The 20,098-nt window shown below is 33.0% G+C and overlaps 2 protein-coding genes across 2 annotated transcripts; one reads left to right on the top strand and one right to left on the bottom strand.

Moving 5' to 3' along the window:
* Positions 1–8,708: 8,708 nt before the first annotated feature.
* Positions 8,709–11,986, top strand: LOC143530764 (uncharacterized). Its single transcript, XM_077026211.1, has 16 exons — positions 8,709–8,960; positions 9,088–9,182; positions 9,276–9,377; positions 9,556–9,591; positions 9,736–9,846; positions 9,934–10,017; positions 10,107–10,225; positions 10,310–10,411; positions 10,486–10,602; positions 10,699–10,764; positions 10,842–10,908; positions 11,016–11,069; positions 11,152–11,241; positions 11,521–11,547; positions 11,623–11,649; positions 11,736–11,986. Exons 2-16 carry the CDS (start codon positions 9,117–9,119, stop codon positions 11,877–11,879), a joined length of 1,212 nt encoding a protein of 403 aa, XP_076882326.1. The 5' UTR covers positions 8,709–8,960; positions 9,088–9,116; the 3' UTR covers positions 11,880–11,986.
* Positions 11,987–15,478: 3,492 nt separating this feature from the next.
* Positions 15,479–19,132, bottom strand: LOC143530765 (4-hydroxy-tetrahydrodipicolinate synthase, chloroplastic-like). Its single transcript, XM_077026212.1, has 4 exons — positions 19,014–19,132; positions 17,921–18,001; positions 17,604–17,838; positions 15,479–16,262 (listed from the first exon to the last, which is right to left on the bottom strand). The coding sequence occupies exons 1-4, from the start codon at positions 19,112–19,114 to the stop codon at positions 15,567–15,569; spliced, it is 1,113 nt and encodes a 370-aa protein (XP_076882327.1). The 5' UTR covers positions 19,115–19,132; the 3' UTR covers positions 15,479–15,566.
* Between the last annotated feature and the right edge of the window lie 966 nt (positions 19,133–20,098).

A 20,098-nucleotide genomic window follows, 5' to 3' on the forward strand; every position in this document is an offset into this window, starting at 1 on the left:
CTTTAAATATGGAAAACACGTCCATTTGTTTAAAAAGAGTGTTAGAGGTAAAGTGTATTCACCTTATCGATTTTTCGATAATCTCGATTTTTTCGATTTTTTGATTATCTTGGACCCATGCAATAGGTTTATTTCAATACCTAGATCATCGTAGGATCTAGCTAGCTTTAGAGCTTGTTGAGTCTTGTTTTATAGTTTCTAACATTTTTTTTAACATTAACCTCGTTTTATAGTTTAAAACTTTTATAAGTAAAACATTATTTAACATACCATCACAACGGATAGACGTTCAGTTCATACCCCTCTGTTTGACTAGTAATGCTTCTTGTTAAAAAGAGATGTTTTTTCATCTTGAAGGAACACTCATTTTTAAAGCATTTACTTGAGTTTAATTCTTCAAATGTTTGACCATACCACTATCTAAGGTCTTAGCTTAGATAATAATTCACTATAGCAATAACCATTACCTTAACAAACTTAACAACTAGTTGAATGGTTGGGTTATGGCTTTGGGTGATATGATATAACCTTTCCTTTAACAAAATGTCAGGCCTCTAGGGTTTTTGGTGGCAAAGCAACCTCGACATTCAGAAGGCTCAGGAATGGGTATGAGTATTGAGAGAGAATACGTCGGGAAATCGAATGAAATTTTCCGAACTCTCAAGCCCGCTATTTATAGGTTGTAAAGTAACCATTTGCATATTGTAACGCATAACTGTGACGGTTCGTCATACTAATCCGGATTATTGGACATGTGCCGGCTTCTGACATGTGTCAAAAAGTATTTTTGTTGTGGCGAACCGTCACGGTGATGAATCACCTGACACACGTCAAAATTAATACATCGTCATTTGCCACGTGTCACTCCCGTATAATTTTCTTTATTGTTAAGTAACGTGCTATCATAATATTTGGTGCAGGTTTTTCACAATTGAACATCCTTAAGTCCTTAACAAACTGATGAATAACGACGGGAGTCTATCGTCATCCCCTATTTTTTATTCATAATTTAAACCTTCAAATTAACTTTGGCATAATTGCCAATTACCCCCCTCAACTTAAACTCGAGTTCCAACAATTATTCAGGACCACCCTAGAGTTCTATCTTACTTTGACTAAATTTAGCCTCTTTCTTCTTAGAAAAATTTATATTAAAGTCCTCAATTTGTAAAGGTTGTTCTACGAATTTCAAATTTTTTGTTAAGTCGAGCCAAAGTTAACATTGATTTGACTTGCTCTTCGAACGCACATAGAAGTATTTTACTCTATGTAAACTTAATCAATTAAATTCTATTGTGGTTATTTTTATATAGTTCATTATATATTTTTTATAATTAATTATAGAAAAAAGTACTTTGTAACAAATTATATTAAAATATATTTTATTTACACAAGGTGTTACTTTATTTAAATTTTATCTAAACTAATATTTGTAATGAAAATGGATACCCCTTTTCATTTTTGTTAATCATACAATTAATCAACTCACATGATCTTGAACTCACGTTTGTTTCCACCGGACAAAATAGGCATGAAGAAAGAGCAACTTTCAATGTGTCATGTCCTTGTGGATGAAACTCATTTTCATGTCACATGATAGATGCTAAATGCACCATCGTCATCATCATAACACATCATTACATCTTGATGGTCCATGTCTTTTAACACTTTTGGAACATATGAAATGAAATTTACATTACTTAATATTTCTTCACACAAATGAGGTAATTGAGTTGTGATGACTCTAGGCAGGTGAAGATGATTCAAGCCGTGAATGATGTTATCAATTGCTTCTAATTTGTGAACAAACATAAATGATTAATGTCCATAGTAGACAAACTACGTTGGGAAGTACGAACTATATCATATATTTTCATAAAACGTAATTTTCATAATGAAACCGCCACCTATATCAATATATCGTAACCTAAATGAATGATAATGTCGATATTCAACTTCGTTATTTTAATCAAATTTGATTGATAGTTGGTGTAATGATTTTTTATGAGAGTTTGCAGCGTGCTATGACGTGTTTAAATCATTAAATGATTTTTGTTAACAACGTTTGAAACTAACCCCAATACCCGAGTGAACCTGCTTTGCCTTCTATATCCTCCGATACTGTATACAGGTTTAATAATATCAATATGTCAATTCCATCTTTAGATGTATCGAAGATTCCAAATAGACACTCACATGATCCCACACATCAATTAATATCAAAACCGAATTGTTATTCCTTAAATCTTTAGCCAACAAATATATCTCTTGCGTATATAACATAAAACAAGTTAGGTGGACACTTTTTTTTTATCGTTATTGATAAAAAATAATATATATGTAAGACTATACGTTTCATAATTATAATTATTTTTATTTTATCGGTTATTAGTTTGTCCTTTTAGGTTGTCCGTAATCACCCACAGCACAACTTTGTCTACTTCGTTTAGATAGGGTTGTTTAACGTGCGATCAAGCCCAGCATAAGAATTAGATTCGAGTTCATAACAATACAAGTTAAATTGTGTAATCTTCAATCCAAGTTGAAATCTAATTTTGCATTAATTTGGCTAATAATCAACTCGTGGCTTGCTGAGAGACTCGTTTATTCGTAGTTTTGATACATTTGTATCTTTTTATACCAGTCTAAAATAAATGTTAACAATCTCATATCATTCAAATCTCCAAAAACATAATGCTAACCTAGCTACCATTATAAAGAAAAAAAACAGGTATGGAAATTTACCTGAGCATGTTAACGCTTGCTCAAACTCGAATCAAAGTTTATACAGTTATATCAATCTTTAAAAACAATCAAATAAGCAAGTTTAAAAGGCTCACACAGACACCCTAAATAGTCTGAGCTAAACACAAGTAAGCTTCTACCAAGTTAATTGCAACTGAGTTGTAAGGCACAAGTTACTGAGACTAGCTAATCTTAGGACCTAAAGATAATTATGTTAAATTTGTTAAAACACGACGATGAATGCAATTGTCCAAATTCCATATTGATATTTGCATGACTAAGGTGCCAAAGTCAAATGTATTATTATTTTTATTATTGTTATGACTTATTATTATATATTATATATAAATTTTATTCGACAATAAAGATTGTTCTCTCACATAATGTCAAATTATATGACTAGGAACAGCCGAACAGGTTCTATGTATATTATGTAATATTGAGTTTTGATATCTAACGCTATATGGTATGGAACCCATTATACCGGTGAAACTGCAGATGTGTCAGGTGGTGCCGACGGTGAGCACCACACCGCTCAAATAGGCACCGATAGCGGTGGAATTTTGGAGTTGAATTTGCTGCTGAAATTGCCGTTTACATGTGAGAAGTTCCAAAGCAAATATTAATAATTTATTCCATGTCACAACTGTGGACCACTTCCAAAAGACAAAGAAATGTTTTTTTATTTCATAATATATCCGTTAAAAGGTTAGTTTTTTTGCTTTTTTATTTATGTTTTTCTTTTGTTTATTTTAATATGTTATAATTACAAAACTTACTAAACCATATAAATAAACCCCTTTTTTTATTCATTTTTACATATCAAAAATTTCCAAATCTCTCTCAACTAAGATGGATTTTTCATCCTATGATGAGTCGAGTTCGGTCGTTTCGTTTTTATTCACACGATGAGTCGAGCCTATCCGCCCTCCCAGGTGGGACAAAAGCAAACGAGCGGTTGGAAGCCCGTCATCGAATTTAAGGCGGATAGATTGGAATCGTTGTCAAACAAGTTAGATGCATTTAACACCAACTCAAATCGCCAACAAAAATGTTTAGTTGTTTTTTATTCTTTTTCTTATTTTACGTTTTAAAATTAAGTAATTTTGCCTTCTTGCTAATTTTCTCAATGGATGTAACTTTATTTTTATTTATGTTTTAATTTTAGCTATATTAAATTATTGTAATATAAATATTATATTTTATTTGAAAAGTAAGAGAAATGATGAAATGGTAACCATTTTCATGAAATTGTGAAAGATATTAAAGTGAAGTTTGGTATGATATGACGCTGACATGTCACTATAATTTGAAAAGCAAAATGACATCCACACCTAACAGTCTAAGATCCTTATTATTTTCATTTTTCAATAAACAACTAATAATAATAATATTTATATCAAATCAATCCTTTGTCATCATGCCTCTAGCATGGTGTTTTTTTGTTAGTAGTTTCATTTGAGGGAGGTATGGTTCGAATCTAATTTAGAGAGTCAAACCAGTGTTTTAAAAACCGGTTTAAAACGGCCGGTTGAACCGGTTAAACTGGATTTTGCATAGCAGACCGGTATTTTTAGTCCGGTATTTTTTACCGGTTTGCTAGAACATCGTACCGGCGGTTTTTGTCTAAAATACCGGTTTTTACCGACAAACCGGTTTTAAGTTCGAGAAACTTTTGATTTTTGCGGCCCATATTTGTTCAAAAGTACTTTTAACATAACAATTAACATTCAAATGTGTAAACTTTAGGACTATTTTTTTTTAAATTGAGTGCCTTTGCATTATTTTTTGTTATTAAATCATTTACTTTTTGAGTTATTTTTGAATTGAAGTTACATTTATAGGAAATTATAAGGTAAACTATTCATCTGGTTGAACCTCTCGGTATAACCCGGTTCAACCGGTTGTACCATCTTTTAGCCCATTCTGGTACAAGAAAGATACCGGTTATTAAAACATCGAGTCAAACTAATAATGGACAGCTAAAATTATGTCTTAGACTCTCAGGGCTTGAACTCAAGCATTGATGTCTTAGACTCTCAGAGTCTTAGGGCTTGAACTCAAGCATTGATGACTGGTAAGTTCTAATGGCTTATCGTCGACTCAAAACATCAACAAACAAAAAAAAATATCAATTCTTTATATTATCATTTTTACAAATATATCAAACATATTTTTGATGTTTTAACATGGTAACTTGTGATGGGATTTTGGGAATGTGTTCTATAGGAAATTCCGGACATGAGCCTTCTATTAAAAGGCAATCAAATGCTTATTTATTATGCCATCCCTTACCTCTCGCTTTCTATTCATAATGTATCGGTTTAGATTTAAATTTGATATTCGTAATCATGCAACTTAATATCCACATGTTAACTGTTAGTTTGTTACTCAGTTTTACTATACACAAATTTTAAGAATTTGATAATAAAAGAACTTTAAAATTGACTTTTTATTGATAAGAACAGTTGTTTCTAAAACATTTACGTTATTTACCTTTTTATAATGTAAATGAACCCATTACATAATTTATATTTTGTACTTTATTCTTTTCTTAAACGTGTCTTTTTGTTAAACTAGACAATAATAGTCTGAATTGTTCTTTGTCGGTTTTCCTATCGAATAATGCATTTCTTATATAATTACAAAACCTCTTTTTCATGCTTATTAGTCACCAGACTCACCATCAAAAACGGTGACCTAAATATTATATTATTTTTAACATATACTTAAAATACATATACTATATCCCTGAAACATTTGACTTTTGGTGATACTGGAAGCTAATTTGCAATCAAGATAATGAAACAAATAAGTAACTTAAGATACAAATGTGAGAAACGACCCTTTGTAAGCGTTTTTAAAGAAGCATTTTAGTGAGATGTAGATCAAACTTCTGATTGTCTAGAAGTTATATAGTTTAGAAGAATATCAGAGGAATATTAATATAAGATTAGGAAACTAGCTAGCGTCACGGAATGCCACCCCTTAAAAGATGAAGTCTATCCAAGTTGATTGGTGTTGAGAGCCATCGCCGTCTTTGCCAATAGACACGCCTCCTTTGTTTAACGATTTCTGAAAGATTCAATTAATGACACACCAACATTAACACCTTCATGATTTTGTATGTGTTTTATGATTTAGAGTTTTTTGGTTGGATGAATGAAGTTTAAGGGTTTGATTTGAGCTCAAGATGTCATATATGTGACATCTTGATTTAGGATTCTTGATGGTGCTTGTAATTTAAAGTGGATGCCAACAATGATGAAAATGTCGATACTATTAATTATAGAAGGCTTTGGTTATCCACACACTCTTTGACCTATTCACACACCCTTAGAAACCATACGATCGTATAGCTCCTATACGATCGTATAAGAATGCAGCTTTTGTCAGATTTTTGCAGGTTTTGTCTGTTGTCCAGGCTTTTCATACGATAGTATGGATACTATACGATCGTATAACTTGTTTTTTTTTTTTCCAGTTTTTAACAAATCTGCAACTTGTGAGTTTTGAGTTTTAACAAAGGGTATAGCATGTGTTAACTACCCGCTTATTATTCAGAAGTGTTGGTATAACTATTTTAAGAAATTATAACTTTAAAAGGCTTAAACTTTTGTAAAGTATAACTAGTTGTTTGTCCTCTTCGTTCAGCGTGAGACCCGTATATTAAAACCGGTAGAATATTATATCACGTCCGAAATATTGTGTCGTATCAAATAATAAACTGAATAATGTATCACGTCGAAATATTGTATCGTGTCGTTGCGTAAAACGAAGGTAATACGTACTGGATATTATATCATATATTATGCAGAATTCATGTCCAAGTATATCACGTTTGGTTTTAACATGCACAGCTATCTTAATCAAGTTCGTTTTTTTTGTTTCCATACGATCGTATGGGAGTCATCGTATGACTCCCAGTCAGAATCCGTACACTGCGCATGCAGATGTACTTTTGTCGTACTTTTGTCCCATACGATCGTATAGGTCCTATACGATCGTATATAGGGTGTATGAGTTTCTAGAAGGGGTGTATGAATAACATGACCCATTTACAACAAACAAATAAATAAGAGATTCCATTTATTCAATTTTTTAAACAGATATATTTGTATTTTAAAATACCCGAAAAAATTGTTCAACAATTAAAATTTATTTGTTAGCATTAAGTTCTGATTTCATGTATTCGTTATATTTTATTTAATTCATCATCAATATTTTTTATTTGGTGTACAAGAATACGATTTTAATATAATTAAAGAATTATACGTATTAAAAAACAATAAATTATTTATATTCGGAGTTTTGATTTACTAGCTATCCATTTAAATGCAATCTAAATGTGACATGAGTCAACTTTAACTATTAACTATTAACTGTAGTCAAAGTGGAGATTAATGCAAGAACATATTACCCAACACATCCTTATACTATTGACTAATATGCACTTTCAGTCTTTACCTCTTTTGTATATTTGAACAATTAGTGTGTTTGATATACATTCTTTTAACCAACACATCCACACTATTATAGTAAAAAAGTACACCATTATAAGAAAGCAAGAATGTAACTGAGAGACTCTGATCAATTATAATAAAAATTTCAACTAAATTGGTAGGTTTGAAAAAAATAACATAAAAAACCTAAGCATATCAGGTGCGTTGGGGTAGATCAACCAATTTTAGTAGTATAGTGATTTGAATATCCAGTTTTGGTAATTTAAACCGTCTGTATCAAATACTTAAAAATAATAAATATGAATTTTTGTATAGTATATACACATAACTACAACGTCCTTAAAGGAAAAAAAAACAAATAGATTTCCAATCATGTCTATATACGACCAACTATAAGTTCCAAACCACAAGCCAAAATGTTAAATCGGAAAACTTTCAAAACTGAAATGTGAACACGTTGTATAAATCTAAAACTGATCAATTGACTAGGGCGTGCATAGGTCAATTCTTGTTGGTTGTGGGCTAAAACTTTTTCTATTTTAGAAAAACGTTCGGTTTCAAGTTATGATTTTTCATATGGGTTCCGTTATTTAATCTAAATTTGAGCTTGAACCGCTTGACCTGAAATTTTTACCGGTCAGTCACCTATTAATAATAAATTTGACATCAAACTATTAACTCAAAATAAAAAATTTTGGTAATAACTTAATAAACGTTAAAAAAATTTCGGGTGGTTCAATTTTATAGTTCGATTCATTTCAATCAATCGGTTTCTTTTCTCACCCCTCAAATCAACCGTCTTGCTTTAGTTTTCAACTAACAGGAACACCTATATACAAAAATGATAGGTAAAACCAAGTATAAGGACCAAACTTTGAAAGTGAGGTTTAGTGGGTAAGACTTTCGTAAGTCCATGTAAAGTTAACATTAATGAGTAATTAAGTACGAGGTACATAAGTTAAAAACCAAATAAAAACGTAAGACCCAACAATAATAATAAGTGAAAATGAAACAATATATAGTTTGATAATTTAAGATGGAAAGTCCAACTTCCGACACTTCTCTTCCACTTTCTCTCTCTAAACACACCAACACTTTCTCTCTCTCTAAAATCTATCTACATATATATATATACACGCAACAATTCACGCAGCTGATATAGCAGACACACTCGCCGGAATATCCGATTATTATCCCCTCACCGTCGAGTTTTAATTAATTCAGGTGGGTTTCCTTTGTTATCTTTCTTTCAATTTACAGTCTCTGAGATCTGTTCATTCGTGCTGAGTACTTGACTGATTTATTTGTGGGTCAGATTTATTTTAAATCGGAGCCTTTAATTACTTACTTATGATTATTGAAAGAGATTGATTGATTGTTTAATGATAAAGATGTTTGATTTTCTATATGTATGTATAGGTTTTACTGTTTGATTTATATAATAATAATAATAATAATAATAATAATAATAATAATATTAATATGTATACTCTCTTCTTCTTCTTTCCCCCAGTCAGTGTCACATGCAGACAAATTGCATCTTGAGAACTTCAAACATTGAGTAACGTTTAAGTTATTATTTGCACAAAAATTCATCCAATTGTTGAAGACTCTGTTTATTAGTTACAGGCTACTATTGTTGTCCCTTAGATTATTAATTAATTAATTAATTAACTATATAGGTTTGTCTCTATGTTTGACCTTTGATGGATGGTCAAAATCAACATCAAATAATCAGATCAAGTTTAATTGGTACTGCTATTATTATTATTAATATTTTCTCTATGAATTTGCATAATCTTGAATGGTTATTTTAGCATTTTTTTTGTTGATGTTTTCAAATGTTTTATTGAAATTCGGTTTAAGTTAGTGGCTGCAGTTTGGTATGAGAACATATAGAAGCAGCATATGTCTATGAGGGAGTCCAAAGAATGGAAGAATATATTGCGGAAAAGACAAAGCCATTGTGATTGGGTAAGCTTATGCAGTTATACTGTGAATCTGCATTAGTGTAGATTAATAAATGGATGCTAAGCATGCAGAGGTTTTATGTATGTATGCATGCAGGGAGGTTGCAGATACACCATGAAACCGTTGTTGGGATTCGTTTGTACAATAATGTTATTCATTGTATATAGAACAACCAATTATCAGTATTTGCAGACAGAGGTATGACTTTTATTTAATGCATTTAAATTGTTGGTTTGGGGATTCATGCATTTTGCATGAATATGATCTATGGTCTGGTTCCAGATTAGTTTGATAATTTAAGATGCTTTTTAGACTTCCAATCCTCTATTCCTTATGAGTTTACTAATGATTATCTTTTTCTTGTTTGTGTCATCAGCTGGACTCTAAATTATATTGGTTCTACACATCAAAGGTGCAGCTTCAAAACCACTAAAATTTGTTAAAAATATGACCTTGACTTTCCTTTTAATTATTATTATCTTTTTCTTGGTTAGTATTCTTTTGAGAGACCATATTATTGCATGCTCATAATGGTTTTTTTGATGCTGGTTTCCAGGAACCTGTGTCGGTTTCCACAACCTTAAAGGGTTTACCGCGTGGTATTATTGAAGCTAAATCTGACTTGGAATTAAAACCTTTATGGTCAACAAGTAGTTCAAAGTTAGCGGTTAGACTCAATCCTTCCTGCTCTAAGTTTGTATTATATATTTGTTTATTCGTGTGTAATCATTTAGTTCTCTTTACATGATCTCAGGCTAATATTTCCACCCCGCATAACTTGTTGGCAATGCCAGTGGGACTGAAACAGAAGCGTAATGTTAATACTATTGTTCAAAAGGTACAATAATCATTTTTCTGAAATTTATAAGATGTTTGAAATTTCTGATTTTGTGAATAATAGAAGCCTAACGTAATTACCAATTTCAGTTTCTTCAACAAAATTTTACGATTATTTTGTTCCATTACGATGGGAAATTGGACGGCTGGCAAGATCTTGAGTGGAGCAACAAAGCCATACATGTTGTAGCTCAGAACCAAACAAAGTGGTGAATTCACAACCTTTTATAAAAACCTATTTATATTTTTCTCTTTTAGATTGATTGTTCATTAGAGTTTTAACTTCATTTTAGGTGGTTTGCAAAGCGGTTTCTGCATCCAGCTGCTGTATCTATTTATGATTATATATTTCTATGGGATGAAGACCTGGGAGTGCAGCACTTCAATCCTAAAAGGTAGAGATCGTAGACATATATTAAAGTAATCGGTTTTATTTAATTGATATATTGTTATGGCATGTTATGCGCAGATACTTGGATATTGTTAAAACAGAAGGGTTGGAAATATCACAGCCCGCTTTAGATCCAAATTCAACTGGTATACATCATAGGATCACCGTACGAAAAAGAACAAACAAGTTTCATAGGTGAACAATTTGGTTCCTTCTACTTTATATTATCAAGATTATCATGTTTTTGATTGCTAACGAGTAATGCCTTTTGAATTTTTTTTTAACAAACAGAAGAGTGTATGATAGCAGAGGCAGTGTAAAATGTTCAGATGCCAGTGACGGCCCCCCGTGTGCCGGGTAAGTTTCCATATGTACAAAAGCTATGAAATATAGTATTTTACTATATATGTTATATGTTGTTATTTGGAATGCAGATTTGTGGAAGGAATGGCGCCAGTTTTCTCTAGGGCTGCATGGAATTGTGCCTGGCATCTTATTCAGGTAAATAATATTGATTATGTAATTATTTATTATATTACATTTATTATTGCATCATATCTGTTGTATGGCTCGTAAGCCTTACGGAATTCATTATGTTTAATTACCAGAATGACCTTGTTCATGGATGGGGAATGGATATAAAACTTGGGTATTGTGCACAGGTTAGTTTGAACTATGAACTTCCAGTTAATTTGAAAATGACGATAATATGTGAAAATGATGATAAAATGTTGCATTGTTTAGGGAGACCGGACCAAGAAGGTGGGAATTGTGGACAGTGAATATGTTGTTCATCAAGGAATCCAATCATTAGGTGGACCCTCTGCTAAAAAGGTTTCCCTCTAAACATGATATACTAAGATAAGCCCGGTCAAAATGGGTACGGGTTTAAATGGGCTAGCAAACACTTTTTGAATAAAAGCGATTTATGAGGTGGTATGCATTAAAATTGACTTATGACAACTTTCAACCCGTTTGACTCGCCCCCCTTTAAGACACTTAGGATTGACCCATTTTGTCAAAGTAAACGTGTCGAATCTGTCACCAACACATAGGCAGACATTTTTATCCTGTCCGACAAGAACTTACATTATGACTCTTTTTTTTTTTCAGACCCGGAACAATTTAGATTTGACAAAGGTATCATTTTTTTTATCTTTATTAATTCCATAGCGGTTTCATGCCATTAATGCTTTTGTTTTTTTCTTCTTTCAGAAACACACAGTTGATACGCGAGCCGAGGTAACAAAACCTGATATTCTTGTACATAAATGTAGACTTTTCTCAGCTTTTATAAATTGTTATTGATTATGTGTTGGCTGATGCAGATCCGGAGGCAATCAACCATGGAGCTCAAAACGTTCAAACAAAGATGGGAAAAAGCAGTTAAGGAGGATACAAACTGGGTCGACCCGTTCTTGAGAAGTAGACGAAGACGCAGGCCGAGACCAGTTGCAAGTCTTGATACGTGAGTTTTTAATCGTGCAAATTTAAATTTATTTTGGTTATAGGTTAGATAGAATATAGTGACAGTTTATAAAGTTGTTTTGTACTCTAGTTTTGTCTAGAGGCCCATTTGACCTCATGTTTATATTTAATTTGTTCGAATTTCATAATTTTGGCTTTGGTTGGCTTAATAGTAGGTCTAGAAATCATTGGCCTTCACATTTGTATAGCTGCACCAGGTTTTTAAGGTCGCAGCGTTTAAAGTCACAAGTATGGCATGCTCGCTTTGCTAAATCGATTGTGTACAATGCATAAAATACTATTTTTGGAACAAAACAAGAGATTCGGATTATAATTGGTTGTTAGTTCTAGGAATTAACATGAAAGGGCTGGGTCAAAGATAGGTTGGTAGAAAACAGTCCGGGTTGAGGATGCATCAGTCTCCAAGGACATAGTGTGGTGGTAATGTGTCTCCGTTTAAGAATTAAGACCAATACATTTTTATGCACATATATTAGCATATATAGTTATACTATACTTGCTATCTTTGTTGCTAAAAGATATACTTACCAACTAGCATATACATAACTAAAGTGATTCTTGCAGTGAAGTATGAGAGAAATAGAGAATCAAGCTATTAAATTCATTAAACTATCTGCAAAATCATGTTTATTAGTTATAATTATTAGCACCGATTCACTGAGAGACTAGAAAGGTAATAACTATCATCAAATCGGTGATGCAATGAAATTTAGCTTCGACGGCTACTGTTATAAGATGTTAAGGAGCCAAATGAATTTTTATATTTTTTACGCCTTTGTACAAACAAGATTTACAAAGAAGAGAAACTAAGCCAAGTAGACCAATCTAAATGTTGAAGATTAGATCCAGGTTACAAAATAGCATACATGTAGGTGGTTTTATACAGCATAGGTGAGAAGGAAATAATGTTTTCTTGGCGACTGTAATCAGTATCTTGTATCTCGTGACTTTTAATGTGGAAAAGTAAAAAAAGAACATGGTTTTTAGCGTTACTAGGTTTTTGCTTCGGCTATTGCTAGAAAAAGTCGATCAAGTAGTTATATTCTTGAATTCGAATGCTTTACATATTTATAGTCATATGGCGAATAACTACAGTTATTATCATGAGATAGGCAAATCTATAGTCAAGCATATAATTTTTCTTGTTTGCATGATTTTATTCAATCCATGCAGCAAAATTTATGTAACACACAAAGTATGACTCAGTGTGTAACATTTTATTGACATATTAACAAAACATGCATACATTTGGTAAAATTTAGTACATCTGCGACAGAGGATTGTTTTGTTCATGTTTTATTTGTGTATGTATTATGGGCAACGCATGTGGTAAAATTTAATACACATGTGATAAGGCTCGTGCTCATGTTTTATTCGTGTGTATGAGTATTCAATACACATATATTTGTTTGGAATTCAATGTTTTAATTTTAATTAAATCTCTTGGGTTTTATAATGACCAACAAAATCTCACTTGAAATATTAGCCGTTCATCAATGGTAATTATATGTCATATACATGTTCCTAAAACAATTGGTTAATCATCTTAAGTTATATAATGCAAAGTGTTACAAGAAATCCAAGAAATTAAACAAGAAAATTACAAGATGTACATGTTCCGAATAAAGAGAAATTAAATATTAACATAACACACTTTAACAAATATTTACAAGTTAAATGATTTTTTTCTTTTAAACTCAAAAGTAAATCCTATAAAAATCAAATATCAATCAAATATACTCGGTGTCCGTCAATAGTAAAACTATAAGTATGGTCTGAGGAGGGTGGGATGTAGGCACACTATACCTCTATCCAATAAGATAGAGAGATGACTTTCAGAGAGACCCTCAGCTCTAAAAAAACATATGTATGATGAAATATAAGAGGAAATCAAAGTTCAACATTAATATTATTAATAATAGCACGTAGTAAAAATAATAATACTAATACATTAATATATATATATATATATACCATAATTGTGTGGTGCCAAAAAATAAGGTAAATAGAAGCCACTAAGGTATTCTTTTCTCTCTAAAAATCTTTAACTTTAATTCTACGTCTTCAAGACTTCCTATCCTCAACCATGTTCTCAGAGAGCTTTAGGTCTATCAAATCATGCATAATCCTCTCATCCCAAGTCAATTTAGGTCATCCTCTACCCCTCCTCTCCTCTATTATCTATAATAATGTTTTTAACGGATCTAACAGGATTCGTCGTCTGTCTTCTCTTCACATGTCCATACCATCTCAACTTCACTCTCCTATCTTGTCTAATATGTTAGTTACCCCTAATCTCTCCCGAAACATAACGTTTCTTACTCGGTCTAACCTTGTGTGCCCACACATCCAACGCAACATTCTCATCTCTGTTACCTCCATCTTCCGCACTTGTGTCTTCTTGATAGCCCAACAATCTGTTTCATATAGCATTGCAGGTCTAACTGCAACCCTATAAAATTTTCCCTTTAGTTTAGTTGGGATTCTTTTATCGCAGAATATACATGTGGCTGCTTTCCATCTACACCGTCCTATAAAAATCACATTAGTAAATACAAACTAGAAAATTAATCAAAATAGTTTAAAAAATTGTTTTTAAAATCCACAAAATACTGGAAAGGACTTTATGACTTACTACTTTGACACAGAATTAAGTAAAATAAGGATTAAGACAAAATAAAAAGGGAAAGCATAGTCATCTTTTGTTAATACAAAAAAAATGAAACAAAGCAAGTATGATTTCTTAACGTGACGTGCAAACACAAAAAATATGGTGATGGAGACTGGCGTTCACAGTCGCTTGGAACGACCAACCTTCCTTGTGTTGTTGAGTTTTGGTTTATAAAAGCAAATCTTGTGCAACAATGATTTCTCTAATTAATACACATACATATCTAAAGCTTGTCTCTCTTGATTCCACCCACCATCCCAATTGAAAAAGAGATCAAGAGCAAAAAGAATGACTTGTACAACATCTTTCACTTTCACTTCTAGCACTTGGTTGTGATTTGTACATCATTCTCGTGATTTGTGACTTGTTTTATTCTTGAGAATTTAAGCAATTATCCTGGCATATTGTTACGAGGATCCATCACGTTGACACAGTGAATGATTATTACGAGGATTCACTATCTTGATTTTGCGATACGTTACGGTTAATAAACTAGTTATAAACGACTATACTGACTTTTGAACCATGACTGACTTGTACCCCCACCGTCTATGTAAATTAACATTGTATTCCGTTGTGATTTCATATTTTAAAAATTTTAGGACCACTTTCAAGTAATTTTTAAGGAACTTGATAACGTTATAAAAGAGGCCCACAAAATATTATTGATTAACACAAGGCAATGGTTATTCATACACCATTTTTGATTATTCACACACCCTCCTAACACACACCCTGTCTATACGTATGAATAACACATCCCTTAACACAACTTTGTTTCATGTAGGATTTTTAACTTGCTAAAAAAATTGCTACTTTTTGGTGATTTGTCTCACAAAAACAATGACAAGTAAACAAGTACTAAAAGATGCAATAACTTGAAGATAAAACAAAAACTTGTCTTAAACCCCAAAATGGGTAGCATAACAGGCAAATCTTACAAAAACAAAGTTTATTTATTCTCCATTATTATTAAACTAAATCAACTTAAAGCTAATCATTAATATCTTTCCAACAAGAGAAAATCATCATTATCAAGAACCTCAACATCTTTATCCCCTATGAAATGCTCGCGCCCGATCTCGTTAACCAAATTAACAAACTCCACCCTCTTCGCCATCGGAAGTGGCTCATATGGTAGCCGAAACACGGGCCTCACAACCCCGAGTTGAGCCAGGGCCGTGTTCAGCCCGATAGGGTTGGGCTCACAAAACAACCATTTTATCAAAGGTTGAAGTTTTGCGTTAAGAGACGGATTCTTACCTTCATACAAGAGTTCCCGCATCAACCCGGGAATCAAATTGCTAGCAACCGATATCACTCCTGTAGCCCCGTGGTCCCACCTCGAATCGTGACACTCGTCGTCGTTCCCGCTCCAAATGGTTATGTTGTTTTTGGTGTAATGTTCGATTCTCTCGTGTCCGACGCATTCTTTGACGCCGGCTAAGTTGGTGGTGTTTTCGGCAAGTGATTGGATGACACTTGGCGGGATATCTTGACCTGTTCGAGATGGCACGTTGTAGATGATTGTGGGCCCCATTGGGAGGACACATTTGAAATGAGAGATCATGCCGTCTCTAGACGTTTTCCCATAGTACGGGTTGATGTGAAGTGCAGCGTGCATTCCGACTGCAAAGCCTTGTTCGGTTGCGTGGATTGCTTCTCGGGTTGAGTTACTTCCTGTGTTTCCTATGACCTGAAATGTTAAAATGAACGGGTTGGGTAACGGTTCAAAACTCAAAAACAATCTCATGTAGCCCAAATTGACCCATTTAACACAGCTAGGCTTGTAAACAAACAAACCGAGCAAACACGAACAGACCATGTTCATGTTCACTTGTTTTGAAAATTGTTGTGCTCATGTTTGTTTGTTGGTTAGCAGTATAAACAAACAAACAAAACTATAGATAGATAAAAGACCGTATACTAAGTGAAAACCACTTAAAAGCAAATGTGAACATTAATCTGTTGCGTCTAAAAAGTTAATAAAACTAGACTAAAATGTACTGGTGATGTTTTACTTACACAAACTAGCATAAACTGTAATGAACATGAAAAACTAGAAAATATAAAAACGAACATAGACAACGAACTTAAAAAATGTAAATAAGTGAACATAAATGAGCGTAACCCAATGAACATAAACGGACAAATGTTCACGAACATAAACCAACAAACGAGGCATACGTTCACATTCGTTTCATTAAACGATCAGGCATTGTTGTTAGTGTTCGTTCATTGAGGCGTGAGGCGTTTTTGAAAACGCCTTATTTTACGTAAGGCGCTAAAATACATGAGGCACCCTGAGGCGGCGCATTAGCTGGTGAGGCGTGAGGCGTTTGAGGCAGCGCCTCATGTGATTCAGTCTAAATTAGATTGAAAATGTAGCTGTTTGGGCCCATCTGCTTAAAATAATAGCATTGGGGCTCATCTATAAAACATTACCCAACCGTATTATATATATTTATCACTCTATATTTAATTCAAACCACTCTTTATTTTCATATTCAAAGTTTATCTTCTCCAAATATCAACCTTCTAGATGTTTCAAGTTTATCTTCTCCTAAGTTATCACTACCATCTTTTAAATCAGTTCAAACTCACCTAATTATTACACATATGTTTATGACTCAAGAGGTATTTTTCTTCATTATTACTTTTTACTATACCTTTTACTCTAAGAATTTAAGTGTTTTGCAACTTTTAAATATGTTTTTATAATGCTTAACCTACGTATTAAGTATTCATGTTTAGTTTTACAAATATGTTTTATCTTTTCAAGTAAAATATGTCATGCATAATTAATTTTAGTAATTTTTAAATTGAGAACCTCACATACGTGAGGCTCTCGCTTCGCGCCTAGCGCTTCGGATTTTTGAACCAAAACGCCTCGCCTCGCCTAACGCTTTTTTAAACCAAGCTTCTTACCAAATAGTTCACTGAATGTTCGGTTCATTCACAGGCCCAAAATTTAAGTGAACGGGTCGAATTTCCCAAAAGCAGTAAAAATACAAACGCAAGGAAACGGTGTTTCGACCTTAATCGATGTGCCAAAGCAGTTAATGGTGTGACCAATAAGCATTATATGTTCATCCCAACTCATTAAATGGCCTTCACCGGTGGTGCCGCCAACAATGACACCTTCAACGCCTTGTTCAATCTGCATATGCACCAAGGCATCATAAGCCTCTAGATCAAATCTCCCATCTGGTAAGTATGGAGTTTTAATAGCAGTTATTAATCTCAATGACTTAATCTCATATGTAGAGGTCCTGATAACATAACAAAAGAATGTCACATTACAATATCAAAACCAAAAAGAGATTGAAACACTAATTTTAAACACATTGATACCTATTTTTGACTTCAAAACTGCGCATCGGTAGATGAAAATTGGGGATCACAGCTGCCTTTGGGGTTATCCATCTTGAAGCCCTGTTTAACAGACAAAATTCAACCATCAAACAAGTCATTATTATTCACTACATCAACTGAATTTATAGCAGAAGGTTTCTAATAACATATTATCAAATATAGGGGTGCAAACGAGTCAAAACGCTAGCGAGCTACTCAAAATTGGATGTATAAAAAGCTCGAAACAAGCCGAGCCTTATCAAGCCCAAACATTAAATAAGGCTCGTATATTTATTGAGCCCGAGCTTGAGCCTTGTATGAAAAGATCATTTAGGCTCTTCGAGCCTAGCGTATTTTCAGTTTTCTAAGCCTTTTGGAATTCTATGTATTAATTTCACACTGCACAACCAAGATCGAGCCGAGCTATGGCTTGTTTAATTGTTTAAGGTACTCTACACACGAGCACGAGCTGAGTTTAGACTCGTGTAAGGTTTTTTTTTCCCAAAATGTATGAAAACAATAAAAATGTAGGGGTGTGCATAAAACCGAAAAGACAAAAAGTCAAAAACCAACGGTTTGGTTTTATGTTTTTGTGAAAACCGAACTTACAGTTAAGTTTTGATTTTGAGTAAAATAAAAATCGAACCGAATCAAATGCATACATTTTTTTTAAGAAATTTATAATATATAAAAGAACTTAATAAATATGTAACTCAAAACATTTTGGCCAAAAGTTATAATAATCAATTACCCTTTAAGTAACAAAATAATTCAGACCCAAATTCATTATCTTGGACAGTCATTTTCTTTTTCCCCCAAAATTTAAAGCTCAATTGGAAAAACTGAAAAAACCGAAACCAAATGGTTTTAAGTTTTTGCCCAACCGAACCATGCACACCCCTAAACATGTACACAAATTATTATTAATATACAATAAACAGCCCAAGCTCAAGCTTTAGAAAAAGAGCTCGAAACGAAGCCGGGCTCGTTTACACTCTACTCAAATCTATCAAACATAATAATCAAATCCCAACAGAAAACAATCAAAAGAACATCAAACCCATTATAAGTTCATAACATGCATCAACACTACCTAGTATTGGTCGAATTTGGGCGTACGGATCGGAAAGCAGAGTCATTTAGCCACGAATTTGAGCTTTTGAAAGCTGACATTTGCTGACACGCGAGAGACATGATGTTTGAATAATAATAATAATAATAATAATAATAATAATAATAATAAGAGGTCAGAAACAAAAGAATGGTTTGTGTTGTTAGTTTTAAATAGAAATGCCGATGATTGTCGTAGTAATAGTAATAATAATGATAATCGATGTAGTGGTGGTTGTCAGGCGGCGGCGTAGGAGATGGTGGAACATTGCCGTTGGGTTGGTTATGGATGAGGAGTGAAACTGGAACCTTAGACAGAGGTTATGGTTATAGCTTTCTCAATGCTTGCTTTTATTTGTTTCTTTGTTTATTTATTGTTATTATTATTTTGGTGTTTAATTTTTTAAAGTTGGATTTGTGGATAAACATTGTAGGCCACATGAATGTGAAAAAGAGAAATATGAATATGTGAGAGTTAGGTCAGGTTTATGTGTGAAACGTTTAATATAAATTTGACTCGAATTAATTACGAGTAAAATTTATGTTGGCGTGCAGATAGAAATAAGGACGTCTTAACGGTATATTCAAACTCTTATAAAACTTTATATAACATTTATAAAAAAAACCAAACATTTGTAATATTAATTTTAATAATTAAATATTAAAAGAAGAATAATAATAAGTTTGGTTCAAAAGTTGTCTTTCAGGACGGAATTCCTTCAAATCTCATCCACAGGGTATTATCCTCATGCGCGTAGGAGACTAGAGGGTGACGTCAGAGGGACAGATGTAACTAACTAACTTACATCTAGAAGATTCACAAGGATCTTTCCTTGAGAAGCACGTGATGCAACATCCAATTAGAAAAGGACGGCTGGCAAGATTGTTATAACCGTGCACATGGCTGATTAGCCCGTCCTAGCATATGCAGACACTTGTCCAGGTTGTTACGAAAACATCTTCTGGAAAGGGACAACTAGACCAATAATATTCCCTAACCCTTCGGCTATAAATACCTTCGTCATCTCCATAAGGTATTCATTTCACACTTCACTTTCACTTTAAATA

This window comes from Bidens hawaiensis, unplaced genomic scaffold (genome assembly GCF_021521415.1).
Source record: "Bidens hawaiensis isolate Kalapana, Puna unplaced genomic scaffold, B.hawaiensis_p1.1 tig00009022_1, whole genome shotgun sequence".
Lineage (NCBI taxonomy): Eukaryota > Viridiplantae > Streptophyta > Magnoliopsida > Asterales > Asteraceae > Bidens > Bidens hawaiensis.